Below are 18,759 nucleotides of genomic sequence, written 5' to 3' on the forward strand. Positions count from 1 at the left end.
CCTTCCAGCTCCTCCGGCACACCAGGGTTTTAGAGATAAGGCTAAGGCTGATGGTGCAATTAAAGTAAAAATATATTTTTATTGCTCAACTAAAATTCCGTATGAATTTCACCACCAGGCTTCTTCGGGGAAGCTGTATTACATAATTTGCAAATACTTTACCAAGTTCTCATAAACAGCAAAGCGAGGCCTTATTTTTACCTCTTAGCGACAGGTGCAGACAGTGAGAGCAGAGGAGGGACTGTTGGAAAGTGCTGTCAAGAAGCAGCCGGCTTATGGCGATCCTGTAGGGCTTTCGAGGCCAGAGACTAACAGAGGTGGTTTGCCATTGCCTGCCTCCATGTCACGACCCTGGACTTCCTTGGTGGTCTCCCATCTAAGTACTAACCAGGACAGACCCTGCTTAGCTTCTGAGATGTTATGAGATTGGGCCATCCTGGGCCATCCAGGTCAAGGCATGAAACTCACAGAGGTGGTTTTGGATTGCCTGCCTCTGCATAGCAACCTTGGACTTCCCAGGTGGTCTCCCATCTAAGCACTAACCAGGGCCGATCCTGCTTTGCTTCTGAGATGTTATGAGATCTGGCTAGCCTGGGCCATCCAGGTCAAAGCAAGAGATTAACAGAGGTGGTTTTCTATTGCCTGCCTCCGCGCAGCAACCCTGGACTTCCTTGGGGGTTTCCCCTCCAAGTGCTAACCAGGGCCGACCCTGCTTAGCTTCCAAGATCGCGCTAGCCTGGGCAGAGGCACTATTAGTCCCCCAGACACTTCAGGATCCTAGATTTGAATTTCTGCAGCCGTTTTCCCGTTCGACTTTGAGTGATCCAACGCTTCTGCTCTTTCCCAACCTTGACTGACACTTTCCGGTCCCAGGTCTGCCTCTCTTCCCACCTGACTGTAATGCCGACGGCTCTCCTGTTTCGCAACCTGATCTCTTTGCCCAGGTCACTTTCACCTTCCTGTCGGCCGCGTCAATCTCCGTTTCAGAAGAGGGCACGTGAGCCGAGCTGGGCTTGACTTGAGCGAAGCCAAGCCGCTTGGAAAGCTTCTGGCTATTTAACTGAAACGAGTCTCGAGGAACAAACACCTGCGGGCCAACGTGAGTCTCCTTAAGGATGCGGGCCCAGCTTGGCCCAGAAATATATCCCGAGAATGACTGTGTGCCTCTGAGCTTGAGGGGTCGTGGCTCAGCGGTAGAGCATCTGCTTGGCATGCGGAAGGTCCCAGGTTCAATCCCCGGCACCTCCAGTTAAAGGGACTAGGCAAGTAGGTGATGTCAAAGACCTCTGCCTGAGACCCTGGAGAGCAATGGAGAAGGGCTGTGGCTCAGTGGTAGAGCATCTGCTTGGCATGCGGAAGGTCCCAGGTTCAATCCCCGGCACCTCCAGTTAAAGGGACCAGGCAAGTAGGTGATGTGAAAGACCCCTGCCTGAGACCCTGGAGAGCCGCTGCCGGTTTGAGTAGGCAATACTGACTTTGATGGACCGAGGGTCTGATTCAGTAGAAGGCAGCTTCATGTGTTCATGTGAGCATCGTCAGGGTGCCTTTCTTGCTCTGACACACACAGTACAACATTGCTGGCGCTAGCAGGTTAAAAGAATGAAGCAGGGGTGTCAAACCTATGGCCTGTGGGCCGGATCCGGCCCCTTGAGAGCTCTTATCCAGTCCACGAGCCAGCTGAGGCAGCCGCACACCCCCAGTCCCAATCTGGGCTGGCGAGGCATGGCACGGCACAACCAAGTGACATTTATGTCATATCTGGACCTTGTAACGAAGGAGTTTGACACCCCTGCAATAAAGCTTCCTCCGCAACCCCCGTGCTACATGTGAACTGCAGGTGGAGAACTGCATGTTTGAATATCGCCCCCTGCCAAATGAAAACTCCCTGCTTGTAGAAAGCTAGTGTGTGAGGCTCTGGCTCGGTCTAACATGCTATCTTTCTGTATGCAGGGAGTTTCAATGCAGGTGTGCCATTTCTCTGTCAGTTAGCAGAGAATAACCCCCTTTAACAAGGGGGTTATTCACCAAGTGGTGACAGTGACCCCCGTGCCGTGGAAAGCGTCCCCTGCCCATTCCCACACATTAAGCCTTTAAGAAAGGGACAGGACGTTTTTCTCCAGGCCTGCTGGCAACCCAGTCAGTGAGAACCTTAGGCAAAGCCCTACTTCCTTACACACTCGCTTTCTACATGCAGAGAGTTGGGAGAGCCAGTGAGGTATAGTGATTAAGAGTGTCTGACTTGTATCTGGGAGACCTGGGTTCGAATTCCCACTCGTACCATGGAAGCTCGCTGGGTGACCTTGGGCCAGTCGCATTCTCTCAGCCTCACCTACCCCACAGGGTTGCTGTGAGGAGGAAATGGGGGAGAGGAGAATGATGATGATGAAGAAGAGTTGGTTTTTATACGATGACTTTCTCCACCACTTAAGGAAGAATCAAACCAGCTTACAATCACCTTCCCTTCCCCACAACAGACCCCCTGTGAGGTAGGTGGGGCTGAGAGAGCTCTAAGAGAACTGTGACTAGCCCAAGGTCACCCAGCAGGCATCATGTGTAGGAGTGGGGAAACCAACCCGGTTCACCAGATTAGCGTCTGCCGCTCATGTGGAGGAGCGGGGAATCAAACTGGGTTCTCCAAATTAGAGTCCACCAGTGGTAACCAATACACCACTATGGGGAGGACAATGTTGTAATATGCTTTGAGAAAAGTGGGGTACAAATAAAATGTTGTAAGCTGCTTTGAGAAAAGTGGGGTACAAATAAATCAAAATAAAATAAAATTAATGAAGTCTAGTAGTAGCCCTACCATGAGGTTGTTTTGGGAAGTGCAATCTCTTACATGAGCACCCGGTGAAATGAGATCTTGTGCATGTCAATGAAGCTGTGGAGGATAACTTAGGCCCCATACTGGGGAGTGGAGAGACGGAGAAGAAGGGGACCCATTTGGACTTTTCTGCCTGAGGAACCACCCAAATGTCTTTTAGCGATGTTATTCCCCTTGATGCCAGCGGGACAACATCCAAACCTCAGAGGGACTTAAAAAAGCCCTCTCAGAGGATATGGGAGTCAAAACCGCTCTTCTCGGCTGCAGGGGTAGTCCTGCGCCCCAGTCCACTTGTTAGGAACCAGGGTGGAGTGCATTTTAGCACCCCAAATTAGAACGGGTTCCTCGGGAGAGCCCCGAGGAACGTAGTGCTGAGATCAGCTCTCTACCAGAAGTCCACCCAAATGTCTTTTGACTGCTCCATCTAATCCCCCCAAAGTTTTAGCATAAATTGGAAGGTCTGCTCGCTGGTAGTTCATGTGTTGGTCCATGTCCCGTCCTGTCCCCCGGCCAAATCCCTACCTCAGTGACCATGGACAGCTCAATGAAGAAGCAGACGGCACAGCTAACGGCCACAATGACCTCTCTCTGGAAACGGAACGCGTAGGCGGCCGGGAAGAAATCCAGGATGCCGGTGATAAAGCCTTCGACGCCCACAAACTGCGGTGGTGGCGGCAGGCAGGGGTGGTGTTTGAGGTGACGGGAGAAAAGGAGATTGTGAGACACGAGGCAGGCAATGCGCCGCAGATCTCCCTGCGTCAGGAGAGCGGCCCGGCTGCTCGGCCCCTCCCAGCTTCCTCCCCAGTCCTGCCCTGGCTTACCTGGCTATCCAAGCCCAAGAGCAGCAGCATGAAGAAGAAGAGGGCAGCCCAGAGAGGGGCCACTGGCATCAGGGTGACGGCGCGCGGGTACGCGATGAATGCCAGACCAGGCCCTACGGGGGGAAAAGGGAGAGATGAAGACAGAAGAAGAAGAGATGGTTTTTATACCCCACTTTTCTCTACCTTTTGAAGGAAACTCAAATCGGCTCACAATCACCTTCCCTTCCTCTCCCCACAACAGACACTTGTTAGGTAGGTGGGGCTGAGAGAGTTCGGAGAGAGCTGTGACTAGCCCAGGGTCACCCAGCAGGCTTCATGTGGAGGAGCGGGGAAACCAACCCAGTTCGCCAACCCCTCATGTGGAGGAGTGGGGAATTGAACCCGGTTCTCTAGATTACAGTCTGCCACTCATGTGGAGGAGTGGGGAATCGAACCCAGTTCTCCAGATCAGAGTCCAACCCCTCATGTGGAGGAGTGGAGAATTGAACCCGGGGAAACCAACCCCCGGGTTGGAGTCCAACCCTTCATTTGGAGGAGAGGGGAATCGAACCCGGTTTTCCAGATTCCCCACTCCTCCAGTATTGTCTACTCAGACCGGCAGCGGCTCTCCAGGGTCTCAGGCAAGGGTCTTTCACTTCACCTAGGTGCCTGGTCCCTTTAACTGGAGATGCCAGGGATTGAACCTGGGACCTTCTGCATGCCAAGCAGATGCTCTGCCACTGAGCCACGGCCCCTCCCCTAATGAGGGATCCTGACTGTGGTTCTGTACATGCAGAGAGGCATGCACTGATCTCAGTTCCAACCTTGAACTTGCCCCGGAACTGGGGAACGTAGCAAAGGGCTCCATCAGCTCCCGGGCCCTCCCCCCTTCCTCCCCCCCCTAAGGAATTCTATGATATGGGCCCCAAACACTCACCGGATTCGGCCACCTTGGCAATGTCAACACCTTGTTCTGCAGCCATGAAGCCCAGGATGGAGAAAACCACAAAGCCGGAGAAGAAACTGGTCCCACTATTGATCAACGCCAGGATGATGGCATCTCTGGAAAGGCCAAGAGTGACAGGTGTCAATCAAAGGATGTATACAGGCAGGCCGAGAGGGGAGAGGGACTCATGCTGCAGCGGGTTGCGTGATCAAAACTGGAAAGGGCGATCCTGGCAGCATGGCCCTACAGAGACTCCCTGCCCAAAGGAAGAAGAAGAGTTGGTTTTCATATGCCAATTTTCTCTACCTTTTAAGGAGAATCAAACCGGCTTAACAAGTCTCCTTCCCTTCCTCTCCCCACAACAGACACCCTGTGAGGTAGGTGGGGCTGACAGAGTTCAGAGAGAACTGTGACTAGCCCAAGGTCACCCAGCAGGCTTCATGTGTAGGATTGGGGAATCGAACCCAGTTTTCCAGATTAGAGTCCGCCGCTCCTAACCACTACACCACGCTGGACATTGTTTTCTGCCGAAAAGTCTTAAGGGTGAATAAGGCAAACAGCTAAGGCTGACCAGAATAAAACCCGGCCTGGCCACGTACAGTGCTGTTAGCAACCATTAGGTCTGCCAGAAATTGCCAGCGCTTGAAGCTTTTTGACGGCACAGAGACGAACCCGTTCAGCTGCTAATACCCATTCAACAAGCGTCTGTTACTTGGCATAACTAAAGGGGGCGATTCAAAAGCCGGCGAGTCCTTTTCACAATTTCCTGGCAAAGATTAACAGTTGCCGGGTACTCCACGACTGAAAAGATCCAGCTTTTCCGTGCTTGCGGATAACTGGCGAGGCTTTGTTACTTTGCAATGCAGCTGTTGAAAGCCGGTGTGTGGGGGGGAACCACTTATGGTGGCGACCCGAAAAAGCAGCACTCGGCTATTCCCTCTGGGCCGTGCACCTGTTCCCGGTTTGGGCCACATTCACGGAGGGTTGTGTAGGAAATGGGATCTCACTTATAACAATTGTTGTTGAACCGGTTATAGCTGCCCAAGGCAGTGAGAGCCCCCAGTCCTATGGCATATGAGAAAAAGATTTGGGTCCCGGCATCGATCCACACCTGAAAGACAGAGAGAGAGAGAACAAGAGTGAGACGCCACACGGGGGGGACCCAGGAATTCTAGCTCCGAGCCCCTTCGGACTACGATGGCCAGATTGTCAGCTGACTCGACTACTGGATCTGCATCAATCTGAGGCTATCTAACGCAAAGGTGTCAAACGTAAGGCCCGCGGGCCAGATCCGGCCCCTTGAGAGCTCTTATCCGGCCCGCGAGGCAGCCACCCACCCCACTCTATCTGGCCCGGCCCGACCAGGTGGCATTTATGTCATATCCAGCCCTCCTAACAATTGAGTTTGACACCCCTGTTCTAGCTTAACTGGGATGTGTTGGTTTTCTGTATACAACTTTATTGGGGCATAAAGCCAGAGTTTTACAGATACCATGGACCGAGGGTGTCAAACATCTGGCCCCTTGAGAGCTCTTATCCGGCCCGCGAGCAAGCCGAGGCAGTCACCCCCCTATTCTCGAACTGGGCTGGCGAGGCATGGCTTGACCCAACCAAGTGGCGTTTATGTCACATCTGGCCCTCGTAATGATTGAGTCCGACACTGTAGGTCTAACGGTTCTAAGCAGGCTGTGGAAAGCTTCTAAAAGTTGAGCTGAAAATTATACAAAATACAACTATAATTTATTGTGGAGTGTACACTAATTAAAAACACTGGGCCTTAAATATAAAGGCTGATTAGATTAAAAATATAAAAATAATTGCTAAATTTTCAACATAGCTGATGATGAGGAATCAATGTAAATGACCAGTGATCTTATATTCATATTTCAAAAAAACACATCCAGAAATACATACAAGGTATGCTGTATAGGTTATCAGTGAGTGGGTTTTTCCCCTCTCTTTTCTCTTCCCTCCCCCATATTCAGGTTTGATGCTACAGCATACCTTTTATGTATTTCTGGATGTGTTTTTTGAAATATATATAATTGTACATATGACCACTGAAGAAGGCCACAAAGGCCGAAATGCATTTGGGTTTTTATTGGTCATTTACATTGATTCCTCATCATCAGTGATGTTGGAAATTTAGCAATTATTTTTTATATTTTAAAAATCTGATTAGCCTGTATATTTAAGGCCCCGTGTTTTTAATTAGTGTACACTCCATGATAAATTACATTTGTATTTTGTATAATTTTCAGCTCAACCTTTTAGGTTCTTTGCCTAGCTTAGGTCGAGTTCCTTTCTCTTCCCTTTTCGTAAGTTTCATTGTATTTTTGCATAATTTTGCATAATAATTGTATTTTGCATAATTATCAGCTCAACCTTTTTGGTTCTTTGCCTAGTTCAGGTTGAGTTTCTTTCTCTTCCCTTTTCGTAAGTTTCATTATATTTTTGCATAATTTTGCATAATAATTGTATTTTGCATAATTTTCAGCTCAACCTTTTTGGTTCTTTGCCTAGTTCAGGTTGAGTTTCTTTCTCTTCCCTTTTCGTAAGTTTCATTATATTTTTGCATAATATTTGTATTTTGCACACTTTTCAGCACAACCTTTTGGGTTCTTTGCCTAGTTCAGGTTGAGTTTCTCCTCCCTTTTTGCATGTTTCATGGCGGAAAGCTTCTGCCTGCTAATTCCCGCAGATCAAAAGCGCGGTGACGGAGGAAAGCCAAAAAGGTCTTCGTCTTATCCCTCCCTCCCTCCCTGGGCCACGCCATCCGCTCACCTGAGGTGAGGCCAGTTTGGACCAGTCTGGTTTGAGATAGTAGATTATCCCGTCCTGAGCTCCCGGCAGCATCACCCCTCGGATTAGGAGGATAATGAGCACCACGTAAGGGAATGTAGCAGTGAAGTAGACGATCTGCAATGAAAGAGAGAGGCGAGTTATGGAAAAGGCCCCGCTTCCCCGCTCTGGGAAGGATTGGATTTATTTATTTCATACGCACCCTGCCTTTCTCCCCTCCTGTTGAGAGCCAGCATGGTGTAATGGATAGGAGCGGGGGATTCTAATCTGGAGAGCCGGGTTCGATTCCCCACTCTAAAACATGAGCGGCGGACTCTTATCTGGTGAACTGGGTTCGATTCCCCACTCCTCCACATGAGCAGCATATTCTAATCTGGAGACCCGGGTTCGATTCCCAACTCCTCCACATGAGCACCATATTCTAATCTGGAGAACCGGGTTCGATTCCCCACTCCTCCACATGAGCAGCATATTCTAATCTGGAGAACCGGGTTCGATTCCCCACTCCTCCACATGAGCGGCGGACTCTAATCTGGAGAACTGCGTTTGATTCCCCATGCTTCCACATGAAGCCTGCTGGGTGACCTTGGGCTAATCACCGTCTTCTCCGAATCCTCTCAGCCCCACCTACCTCACCTACCAAACCTGGTTCTCCAGATTACAGACCGCCACTCATGTGGAGGAGTAGGGAATCAAACCCGGTTCTCTACATTAGACTCCGCCGCTCTGGCTCTCCCCCCTCTGCCATGAAAGCTTAATGGGTGACCTTGGGCAAGTCACCCCCTCACATTTTTTAATTATTTTTTTTAAGATTTCAAAATACCCTTTGTTACAGATGAATGTGCTCCAAGGCATCAATTATGGATATATACATATATAACATCTCAGGGCTCTGATGGGTTTATGAGACCATTAGTGATCAATCATTCCTTCCCAAAAGATGCTGAGACATCATTCTTTCACGCTTTTTTTCCTTCCGACCGCCATCACCGAAAAGGTATCTCGGGCACGCGGCTAGTTCTTTCGCTCTCTGCCTCGTTCCAATTCTCTGGCAACTACGGGCTGACCCTTACTGGAGACAGAGAGCAGGGCCGCTCTGCTGTTCCTCCCCTCCAGTTGCTGTCTGGGGGGAAATGTCAGGCTTCTTCAGGCGTGGAACTTGCTGACCGGCAGGATTTCGAAGGCCCTGGCCAGCAACGACGACGGGAAGGAGAGAAGCAGGAGCTTGGGTTTCTGGCGGGGAGGGGGAGAACGTGCGGGGATGTGTGTGTTGGTCGGCGACAGAAAGAGGCTTTGTGCTCTGATATGCGCGGAGTCTCCCCTGAAATTCCTGCCTGTGCACAGAACGGGAAGGCCACGGCTCGGTAAAGGGGTGCATGCTTGGGGGGCAGGAGGAGAAGGAGAAGAAGAATGGCACTTCTAAGTATCTGTCCCTCAGGCAGAAGGATTCGGGTCATAAGAACATAAGAAAGGCCCTGCTGGATCAGACCAAGGTCCATCAAGTCCAGCAGTCTGTTCACACAGGGGCCAACCAGGGGCCTCTAGGAAGCCCTCGAGCAAGACGACTGCAGCATTATCCTGCCTGTGTTCCTCAGCACCGAACAGGCATGCTCCTCTGATCCTGGAGAGATTAGGTATGCATCATGACTAGTAGCCATGGATAGCCCCGTCGTCCATAAGATCATAAGAAAAGCCCTGCTGGATCAGACCCAGGCCCATCAAGTCCAGCAGTCTGTTCCCACAGTGGCCAACCAGGTGCCTCTAGGAAGCCACAAACAAGACGACTGCAGCAGCACCGTCCTGCCTATGTTTCACGGCACCTAATAGAATAGGCATGCTCCTCTGATCCTGGAGAGAAGATGTATGCATCATGACTAGTATTCATTTTGACTAGGAGCCATGGATAGCCCCATCCTCCAAAATAACATCAGGAAAGCCCTGCTGGATCAGACCAGGGTCCATCAAGTCCAGCAGTCTGTTCCCAAAGTGGTCAACCAGGTGCCTCTAGGAAGCCACAAACAAGACGACTGAGCAGCATTTATCCTGCCTGTGTTTCACGGCACCTAATATAGTAGGCCTGCTCCTCGGATCCTGGAGAGAACAGGTATGCATCATGACTAGTATCCATTTGGACTAGTAGCCATGGATACCCCTCTCCTCCATGAACATGTCCATTCCCCTCTTCAAGCCTTCCAAGTTGGCAGCCATCGCCACATCCTGGGGCAGGGAGATCCACTATTTAACCATGCGTTGTGTGAAGAAAGACTTCCTTTTCTCTCTTTTGAATCTCTCCCCCTCCAGCTTCAGCAGATGACCCCGCGGTCTGGTATCATGAGAGAGGGAGAAAACCTTGGCACACGCCTCTCTCAGAATCGTTAACTGGAGATGCCAGGGATTGAACTTGCCACTTTCGGCGTCCAAAGCATGTCGCTGGCTGAAGAGCCGCAGCCTCTCCGTACATTGCCCTCACTCTTGGGGGTCCTCTAGACCAGAAGTCCCCAACCTTTTTGAGCCCACCTCTGGATTTCTGACACAACGTGGCGGGCATAGCCATGAAATGGCTGCTGGAAAATGGCTGCCACAGGAGGCGGAGCCAGCCACAAAACGGCTGCCACGGCTCTGATTCAGTCGCACAGCGAAGATCCTGGCGCTGGGGTGGCAGCTGCTGCCCAAGCGACGTTCCTTAAAAATCTGCACAACCCATCGGATCTTCCACAGCCAATCGAAAGCCTTGCTGGGCAAAAGCCCCACCTGGTTTTGCCCATTTCCTAAAAACACTTGACGGGCGCCAGGGAAAGTGTCGAGGGGTTCCCATGGGCACCTTAGGACAAAGAAAGGGAACCCATTGAGGTTTTGGTGGTCTGAATCTTATGGATGTATTATGGGGCTGAAGAAACGAATGTGAAACGGACGTCCCCCAATTTTGGATTTATACCTACAATTGGATATCCTAAGGAACTGGTTATCTTTGAAATCCAGAAGAGGACTGTTTGCCTCCTGATTTACACCAAAGACTATTTCATACTTACCTTGTAATTTTGTATATGGTTAGCAACCTAGTTGTTAAGATTTCGTGTTGCACACTTGTCTTGTCTTTTCTAGCTTTATCACTCATTATATATTTGCTATTTTATCACTCATTATATATTTGCTATTTTGCAACCTGTCTATGTGCATTTTTGTACCAAACCTGCATTTTTGTACCAAACTAGCTGGAGATTGCCCGCTATTGCAACTGATGTCCAGCCGATAGAGATCAGTTCCCCTGGAGAAAAGGGCCGCTTTGGCCATTGGGCTCTATGGCCTTGAAGTCCCTCCCTCACCTCCCCAAACCCCGCCCTCCTCAAGCTCCACCCCAAAAACCTCTGACCGTGGCAAAGAGGGACCATATTGCCAACCTCCAGGTGATTAATATAAAGATAGACACTTCTGTGTATATAATAGTTAAACCAAAATTCACACAGAAAACAAATATTCCAAGCAGTTCAATATAATTCCAATATTACCATCATAATGCAAAAGTCATATCCAAGCACAGGTCATAAATTTGTAATTTATGACCTGTGCTTGGATATGACAGTTGTAATAGCGGGAGATCTCCAACCACCACCTGGAGGTTAAACCAAAATTCACACAGAAAACAAATATTCCGATACGACCATCATAATGCAAACGTCATATCCAAGCAGAGGTCATAAATTTGTAATTTATGACCTGTGCTTGGATATGACTTTTGCATTATGATGGTCGTATCGGAATATTTGTTTTCTGTGTGAATTTTGGTTTAACCTCCAGGTGGTGGTTGGAGATCTCCCGCTATTACAACTGATGTCCAGCCGACAGAGATCAGTTCCCCTGGAGAAAATGGCCGCTTTGGCCATTGGACTCTATGGCACTGAAGTCCCTCCCCAAACCCTGCCCTCCTCAGGCTCCTCCCCAAAAACCTTCCGCTGTTGGCGAAGAGGGACCTGGCAACCCTACCTTCCCCCCATCTCTTGCCAGCAAGAGCCAGGCTGCCGTTCCCCGGCTTCTCTACCTTGCCCGTGGATTTGACGCCCTTCCAGACGCAGAAGTAGACGAGGACCCAGCAAGCCAGAAGGCAGAGGGTCACTTCCCAGTTGATGGCCCCGGGGAAGTCCAGGCCTTTGGAAAGACGCAGCACCTCGTTCCTGCAATTTAGGGAAGAAAATGTGGTGAGCCTCAGCAAGCAAGAGACGTTGCTCCACCAGCGAATTTTGGCCCAGACTGGCAGCCAACAACAAAAAGTGGAAAAAAATTTAACCCTGAAAAACTAGATTAAGGTACCCAGAGGTCAGGAATCAACATGAAACATGGGGTTTATGTTCACTCTATCCAAAATTGCCTTTTTAGTCTTAGGGCGCTTTCACACATGCCAAATAATGCATTTTCAATCAGTGCACTTTAACTATCGTTTGCAAGTGGATTTCGCCATTCATACAGTAAAATCCAGCGTCAAAGTGGATTGAAAGTGCATTATATGGTATGTGTGGAAGCGCCCTAAGGCTCCTATAGATCTACTGAAGTGTACCGTTCAAAGTCTCTCAGTGACCAAGATGTATCAAGTTTTATAATAGATACGTAGAGGATTGAACAGGGCTATATATAAGTGGTTTATTTTTTGTTTGCATTAAATTTATTGCACTTCATTTACAGGATTACTTGTATCAAAAAGGCAACCCTGGATGGAGTGTACACAAACCCATTTTGCATTTTACAAACATCACTCTACTCAGTCACCGAGATTGTAATATTCATATATACTTATGTTCTTGTATAATGGCATAGGTGTTTTCAGAATTGTAGGTATACAGACCACCGAAGAAGGCTTTAGACTCTAAAGACAGCCTTGCTCAAGTCTTTAGACAGCCTTGCTCAAGTCTTCCAAATTGAGGGCCATGGCAATCCATCTCTTGTTGGGTCTTCCTCTTTTCCTGCTGCCCTCAACTTTTCCTAGCATGACTGACTTTTCCAGTGACTCGTCACTGTTTTGTTAATTTGTTATTATAAATATCTATTATATTTATAATAGATATATAGAGGCTTGAACAGGGCTGCATATAAGTTGCTTATTTTTGTTTGTAATAAATTTATTATACATCATTGACAGGATTACTCGTATCAATATTAGCCCCACGTTTCATGTTGATTCCTGACCTTTGGGGTACCGTATTCTAGATGGAAACCAGCCCAGCCCAGAGGAAGGGGAGGGGGTAGCCAGAACAGGATGGGATGATACCATGCCAGGACTCACTCCCAGAATTCGATCACGGGGGACCTCTTGTCGGAGAGCTCGTCGCAGGTCAAGTTGCCGGTGCCGTTGGCGCAGTCTCCGTGCCGGAAGATCTCCACGCACTCAAGAGAGTTCCAGGGGTTTCCGCATGTCGCCCAGGGCAGGGTGACCGCAAAAGACTTCACCAGGTAGTAGAAGCCCCAGGCGAGCACCATGATATAGTAGGTGTTGCAGAAGAAGACGATCACCATAGAGGCAAACCCCAGCCCTGCGGAGACACATGAACACATGAAGCTGCCTTATACTGAATCAGACCCTTGGTCCATCAAAGTCAGTATTGTCTAAGACCGGCAGCGGCTCTCCAGGGTCTCAGGCGGAGGTTTTTCACATCACCTACCTGCCTTTTACTTTACCTGCCTAGTCCCTTTAACTGGAGATGCCGGGGATTGAACCTGGGACCTTCTGCATGCCAAGCAGAGGCTCTACCACTGAACCACAGCCCGTCCCCTAAAATACAGTTAGAATTGAACACATGAAGCTGCCTTATACTGAATCAGACCCTTGGTTCATCAAACTCAGTATTGTCTACTCAGACCGGCAGCGGCTCTCCAAGGTCTCAGGCAGGGGTCTTTCACATCACCTACTTGCCTGGTCCCTTTAACTGGAGATGTCGGGGGTTGAACCTGGGACCTTCTGCATGCCAAGCAAATAACTTGTCACTGAGCCACGGCCCCTCCCCAGTTACACTCCCCAATTAATGTACACGAGCGGAGGAACTGGGGGTTCCAGAAATACCCTCTCCCTGGATTTCTCAGGTCCCTGCCTCGTGCCGTCTTACTGGAGGAAGAAGCCTTTAGAAATATTAAAATCCTGCACCGGGGCAACCTCAAAACGAGGGAAAACTGGATCCTAACTGTTCAGCTTCTGCTAAACTCTGTAAACTGTCCTATTCTTAATAGCCTTGCTCAGGTCTTGCAAAAGGAGTCTTTAAAGAGTCTATCTTATGTTGGGTCTTCCTGTTTTTTTGCGACCTTCAACTCTGCCTAGCATTACTCTCTTTCCCAGTCTTCACATATGACCACAGTATGATAGCCTCAGTTCAGTCATTTGAGCTCCTAGGGTCAGTTTAGGCTTGATTTGATCTAGACCCCTCTGATTTGTCTTTTTGGCGGTCCACGGTGTCCATAAAACTCTCCCCTAACACCACGTTCCAAATGACAAGCGCTGAGGGAACTCCAGTCCTACTTGTCTCTGAAGAATGCATTGACTCTCGAAAGCTCATACCCGGGAAAACGTTTTGGTCCATAAGGTGCTAAGGGACTTGAACTGGAATCTTGCTCTTGGGACTGGGAAAGAGCGCTGGCTGAGGTTTTCAAGATGTAGGTGAACAACCTGGGAACAGGTTAAAAAAACTGGAGTCCAGGACCGGGGGGGGGGGGATTTCTCTGCTCTCTGTTGCAGCAACTTTCTGTTGCCCCAGAAGGTCGGACGAGAACCAACGGGTTGAAATTAAATCAGAAGAGTTTCCGTCTAGACATTAGGAAGAATTTTCTAACAGTCAGAGCGGTTCCTCGGTGGAACAGGCTTCCCTGGGAGGCGGTGAGCTCTCCTCCGCTGGAGGTTCTTAAGAAGAAGCTAGATGGCCATCTGTCAGCAATGCTGATTCTATGACCGTAGAGAGATGATGTGAGGGAGGGCATCTTGGCCATCTTCTGGGCATGGAGTAGGGGGTCACTGGGGTGTGTGTGGGGAGAAGGTAGTTGTGAATTTCTTGCATTGTGCAGGGGTTGGACTAGATGACCCTGGTGGTCCCTTCCAACTCTGTGATTCTATGAACTGGATTTACTCAGTTCCTGCTTTTTGGATCTGGTGGGTGCCAGGTGCCCATTTGAGAGAGTGGGGGCGAGAGGGATGGGTGCAGAACTCATGCCAAAGGCCGGCCTTAAATGTTCATTTCCCGCAGTCCATGCGCGGTGAACACCAATCTGCGCACAAACCAACGACTGGTGCGGAGAGAGAGTTTACAAAGCACCCCGGAAGGAAAATATTTCTCTAGGACAGTGAAGAAGGGGCTTGGGAAGAGTGAATTGGGGAGGGGGGATGTTGAAAAAGGTTCAGATGCAGGACCATCCTCGGCAAGCAGGGGGGCTGTTGTGAACTAGCCCCACATTCGAGGGGTGGAGGGGGAGGAGGGGGGGCTGAACAGGGTCTCAGGAAAGGGGGGGGCTCTTACCTTTGAAAATGGGCGCGATGTTCCACACGTTGATGCTCCCCGCCTTCATGAACTGCCCCAAGGAAATTTCCAGGAAGAAGATGGGGATCCCGCCAATGAGGGCAATAAGAAGGTAAGGGATGAGGAACACACCTGTGGCCAGGTGAGCAGCACAAAATAAGCGACAGCCCCACGTTCTCCAAACCCAGTCTTTCCTGAGCTACCGGCTGTGTGTATTCTGCATTCAGAGAATCAAGAGCTCCAGGCCAAGGGAAACCCACCTTCTGCAATGGGAGAAGCTGGATTCTGCGGCAATGGGCAAATGGATCTGAGAATCTGCACAGGGTACAGAGGCCCCATGCATTAGAAATCTTGTTTAGCCAGCCCCCTAGTTTTTGCAGGGTTGCCAACCTCCAGGTGGCACCTGGAGATCTCCCGCTATTATCTCCAGACAACTGAGATCAGTTCCCTTGGAGAAAATGGCTGCTTTGGAGGGTGGATTCGATGGCATTGTGCCCTGCTGAGAAGAAAAAGAAGAGTTGGTTTTTCTAGGCCAACTTTCTCTTAAGGAAGAATCAAGCCGGCTGACAATCACCTTCCCTTCCCCTCCCCACAACAGACACCCTGGGAGGTAGGTGGGGCTGAGAGAGCTGTGACTAGCCCATGGTCACCCAGCTGGTTTTGTGTGGAGGAGCAGGGAAACAAATCCAGTTCACCAGATTAGCCCCAGCAGCTCATGTGGAGGACTGGGGGAATCGAACCCGGTTCTCCAGATTATAGAGTCCACCGCTCCAAACCACTGCGCTTAACCACTGCACCACGCTGGCTCCCCTCCCCTCATCAAACCCTAACCTCTAACCCTAACCCTAACCTCTAACCGTAACTTTAACCCTAACCCTAATTAAACCTTAACCAAAACCCTAAACCCTAACCCTAACGTCTAACCCTAACCCTAACGCTAACCCTAATCCTAACCCTAAACCATAACCCTAAACCCTAACCCTAACCCTAACCTCTAACCCTAACCTTAACCCTAACCCTAATTCAACCCTAACCATAACCCTAAACCCTAACCCTAACCCTAACCCCTAACCCTAATTCAACCCTAACCCTAACCCTAACCCTAAATCTCCAGGCGTTTCCCAACCCAGAGCTGGCAACCCTAAGCTTTCGAGACATCAGGAGGCATCGGGTTTGAAGCGTTATCTTTGCTAGCATAGGGACTAGGAACTTGATTTGACATTCTGCTTTTAAAAAACCGAGATTCATAAGAATTTTTGCAGCCACCTTGGCCGTGTCTCTGTGATTCTGACGAATGGCAACGTATACACAGCCAGTCTCCCCGCCCCCCCCCCAAATTCATCCAAACACATCTTCCCAGATCCATTAAAATACTTTGTTAGCAAACAGCTGCAAAACACAAGAGCGGAAGAAATCCCATTTTCAGATAGACTATGGTCATTTATGCATGGTCGCTTTAACCTCCTTTATTCCCCATTTCAGCCAGGATCAAAGTAACCCGGGTTGGGGGGAACTGTTTGCACTGGCTGGAAAGATCAGGGACGAAACTGTGCGCCAATGGAGGCACGAATACATGAAAAGCCGTCTCCCGAGTTCAAATCAAGTCCCACCCCTTTAAATGCTGCTCTGTAATTGGCTTGCCTTGCGAGATAAGCTTTTCTTCCCCCAAAACCCAACTGCTGCATTAAAAAGCATTTTAAGAACAAAAAACGGAGCAATCTGAAAGAAGGGGGGGGGGAGAAATCCAAGCCTCGTTTTTTTTAAAAAGCCTTTTTTTTTTGCTCAGAAAGAGCTCCGAGGTAGCAGGATGCGCTTGAATCCCTGCCTCTTTACACACCACTTCGTGATTGGCTGTGAGAGAAGCCAATCTTCGGTGCTTCCCCCTGTTTGGCTATCTGCATGCTGCCTTGAAGAGGGGTTTGGAAAAGGGCGGGGCGGAGCTCGACCCCAGAAAGCTGTACGCTCGCTCAGTGATTCGGGAATGAGCCAGGAGGAACGATTTAATTCAAGGGAAAAGAGGAATGGGAAAAGCCGGGTTCGTTTTGCGTTGAAGCAGCGTTGAGCTTCCAAGGAATGAGGCAACGTGCATTCCCAAAAATTTGACCCTGGCTGAACCAGGGAATAAAGGAGGGTTAAGCGACCATGCATAAAACACTTATGTGTCTGTGCATCAGGAGCAAGTGAGACAATAATAGATCACCTCCTGTTATTTCGTGACCTAAGGGCTGCACCCGGGGCCACCTGGATTGCACCCGTTTTATCAAGATATCGTCTTCCTGTGGACTCTTGGGTGGTCTCAATTCTGTTGGGGGATGCTGACCCAGAAATAACCAAACGTGGTGCGAAATATCTGGTAATAACAGTTTCTTTCAAGGCACGACAAGGCTAAACTATTGTTAACTAGTGATATTATTAGTCAAAAAGGGCAAGAGTCCAGTAGCACCTTAAAGACTAACAAAAATATTTTCTGGTAGTGATATTATTATTGCAGTTATGCTTGTACAGTAACTCAATTCTTGGTGATTGCGATTTTAATTATAAAGTGTTTCAAGTATTTTAAGAATTGAACGTCACCGCTGTTGCACATTTTAATAATCTATACTGTTAAAATTATTTTATCCTATGCACGTCATGCTCAAGACCTTTGGTCAGATGACCCTGAAATAAAAGGGAACACAAGAGCGGAAGGACAAGATCCCAAGATAGCTGCTAGGGAGCTGGAAAGATCTTGGGAACAAAACAGAAGTCTCTGTTCTTTGTTGCTTTCTCGCCACCTTTCGTGTTTCCATCCATCTAATCTTGTGCAAAAGAGAACCCAAAAGTGTCATCCCCCACCCACCCTGCAGGCTACAAAATTTGCAATTCTGTTGGCTGCCGCCCCACAACCTTTCTTGTCACCGTAGGGGCCTGGGCACGCTGAAGCCCCGTGGCGGTGATTGACAGGCTGTGTGTTCCCAGCACATGTGGGTTTCCCGTGCAAATCACTCCGGGGGCTGCTATTTATATCACAGGTCCCTGGATGGAGGGAAGACCCGGGCCGGCTCCTCTCCTTGCAAATCCCTGGCTAAGAGGATAATTGTGGGGGATGTAAGGTCTTTCCCATGGGGATTAGCCGGGCGGTGGTCGGGAACCCATTCATCAGTGTGGGAGAAGGATATCTAGGCCTGGGGATATGCAGAAAATCACATGATCACATGAAGCTGCCTTCTACTGAATCAGACCCTTGGTCCATCAAACTCAGTATTGTCTACTCAGACCAGCAGCGGCTCTCCAGGATCTCAGGCAGGGGTCTCTCACATCGCCTGCTTGCCTAGTCCCTTTAACTGGAGATGCCGGGGATTGAACCTGGGACCTTCTGCACGCCAAGCAGATGCTCTACCACTGAGCTACGGCCCTTCCCCATCACTGAGCTATGGCCCTTCCCCAATGCATCCCAGTCTGTGTTTATGTGCAACTCGGAGGCTAAGATTGGAGGGCTGGGGCATGATTGTGTATGGGGTGTGTATGGGCGAGTTGCCAACCTCCAGGTGGTGGCTGGAGATCTTTCAGGATTACAACTGGTCTCCAGGTTATAGAGATTAGTTCCCTCCGAGAAACTGGCTGCTTTAGAAGGTGGTCTCCGTAGCATTATATACCCCGCTGATGTCCCTCCGTGCCCCAAATCCCACCCCGGGATTCACCCCCCAAATCTCTAGGAATTTCCCAAGCCAGTCCTGGCAACTCTTGTATTGTCAGGATTTTACCTGAAGCCTAGTTCCCAATGAATGGTTGCTCTATTTCCAGGATGGACTCCTTCCGATTACAAACCGGGAGACACAAAGACTGAACTGCTCTTCCATACCTGCCCCTCCAACCCCCTCCACATAGAGAGCTAGCAGGTCAGGGAAAATAGCTGTTCTCACT

At 49.5% G+C, this 18,759-nt stretch overlaps 1 protein-coding gene across 2 annotated transcripts in view; it reads right to left on the bottom strand.

The window, feature by feature from the left end:
* The window catches only part of SLC6A8 (solute carrier family 6 member 8), a 38,074-nt gene that overhangs the window by 7,414 nt on the left and 11,901 nt on the right, over positions 1-18,759 (bottom strand). Inside the window, exons 2-9 of one of the 2 annotated variants that reach the window (XM_056848824.1) lie at positions 14,857-14,988; positions 12,645-12,891; positions 11,409-11,541; positions 7,355-7,489; positions 5,578-5,681; positions 4,562-4,686; positions 3,646-3,758; positions 3,347-3,484 (exon numbers count right to left, since the gene is read on the bottom strand). In XM_056848824.1, the coding sequence (XP_056704802.1) occupies positions 3,347-3,484; positions 3,646-3,758; positions 4,562-4,686; positions 5,578-5,681; positions 7,355-7,489; positions 11,409-11,541; positions 12,645-12,891; positions 14,857-14,988 (1,127 nt within the window). The remainder of the gene's footprint in view (positions 1-3,346; positions 3,485-3,645; positions 3,759-4,561; positions 4,687-5,577; positions 5,682-7,354; positions 7,490-11,408; positions 11,542-12,644; positions 12,892-14,856; positions 14,989-18,759) is intronic. The other variant, XM_056848898.1, reaches the window with a different exon arrangement.

The sequence above is a fragment of the Euleptes europaea genome, chromosome 1, assembly GCF_029931775.1.
Source record: "Euleptes europaea isolate rEulEur1 chromosome 1, rEulEur1.hap1, whole genome shotgun sequence".
NCBI lineage: Eukaryota > Metazoa > Chordata > Lepidosauria > Squamata > Sphaerodactylidae > Euleptes > Euleptes europaea.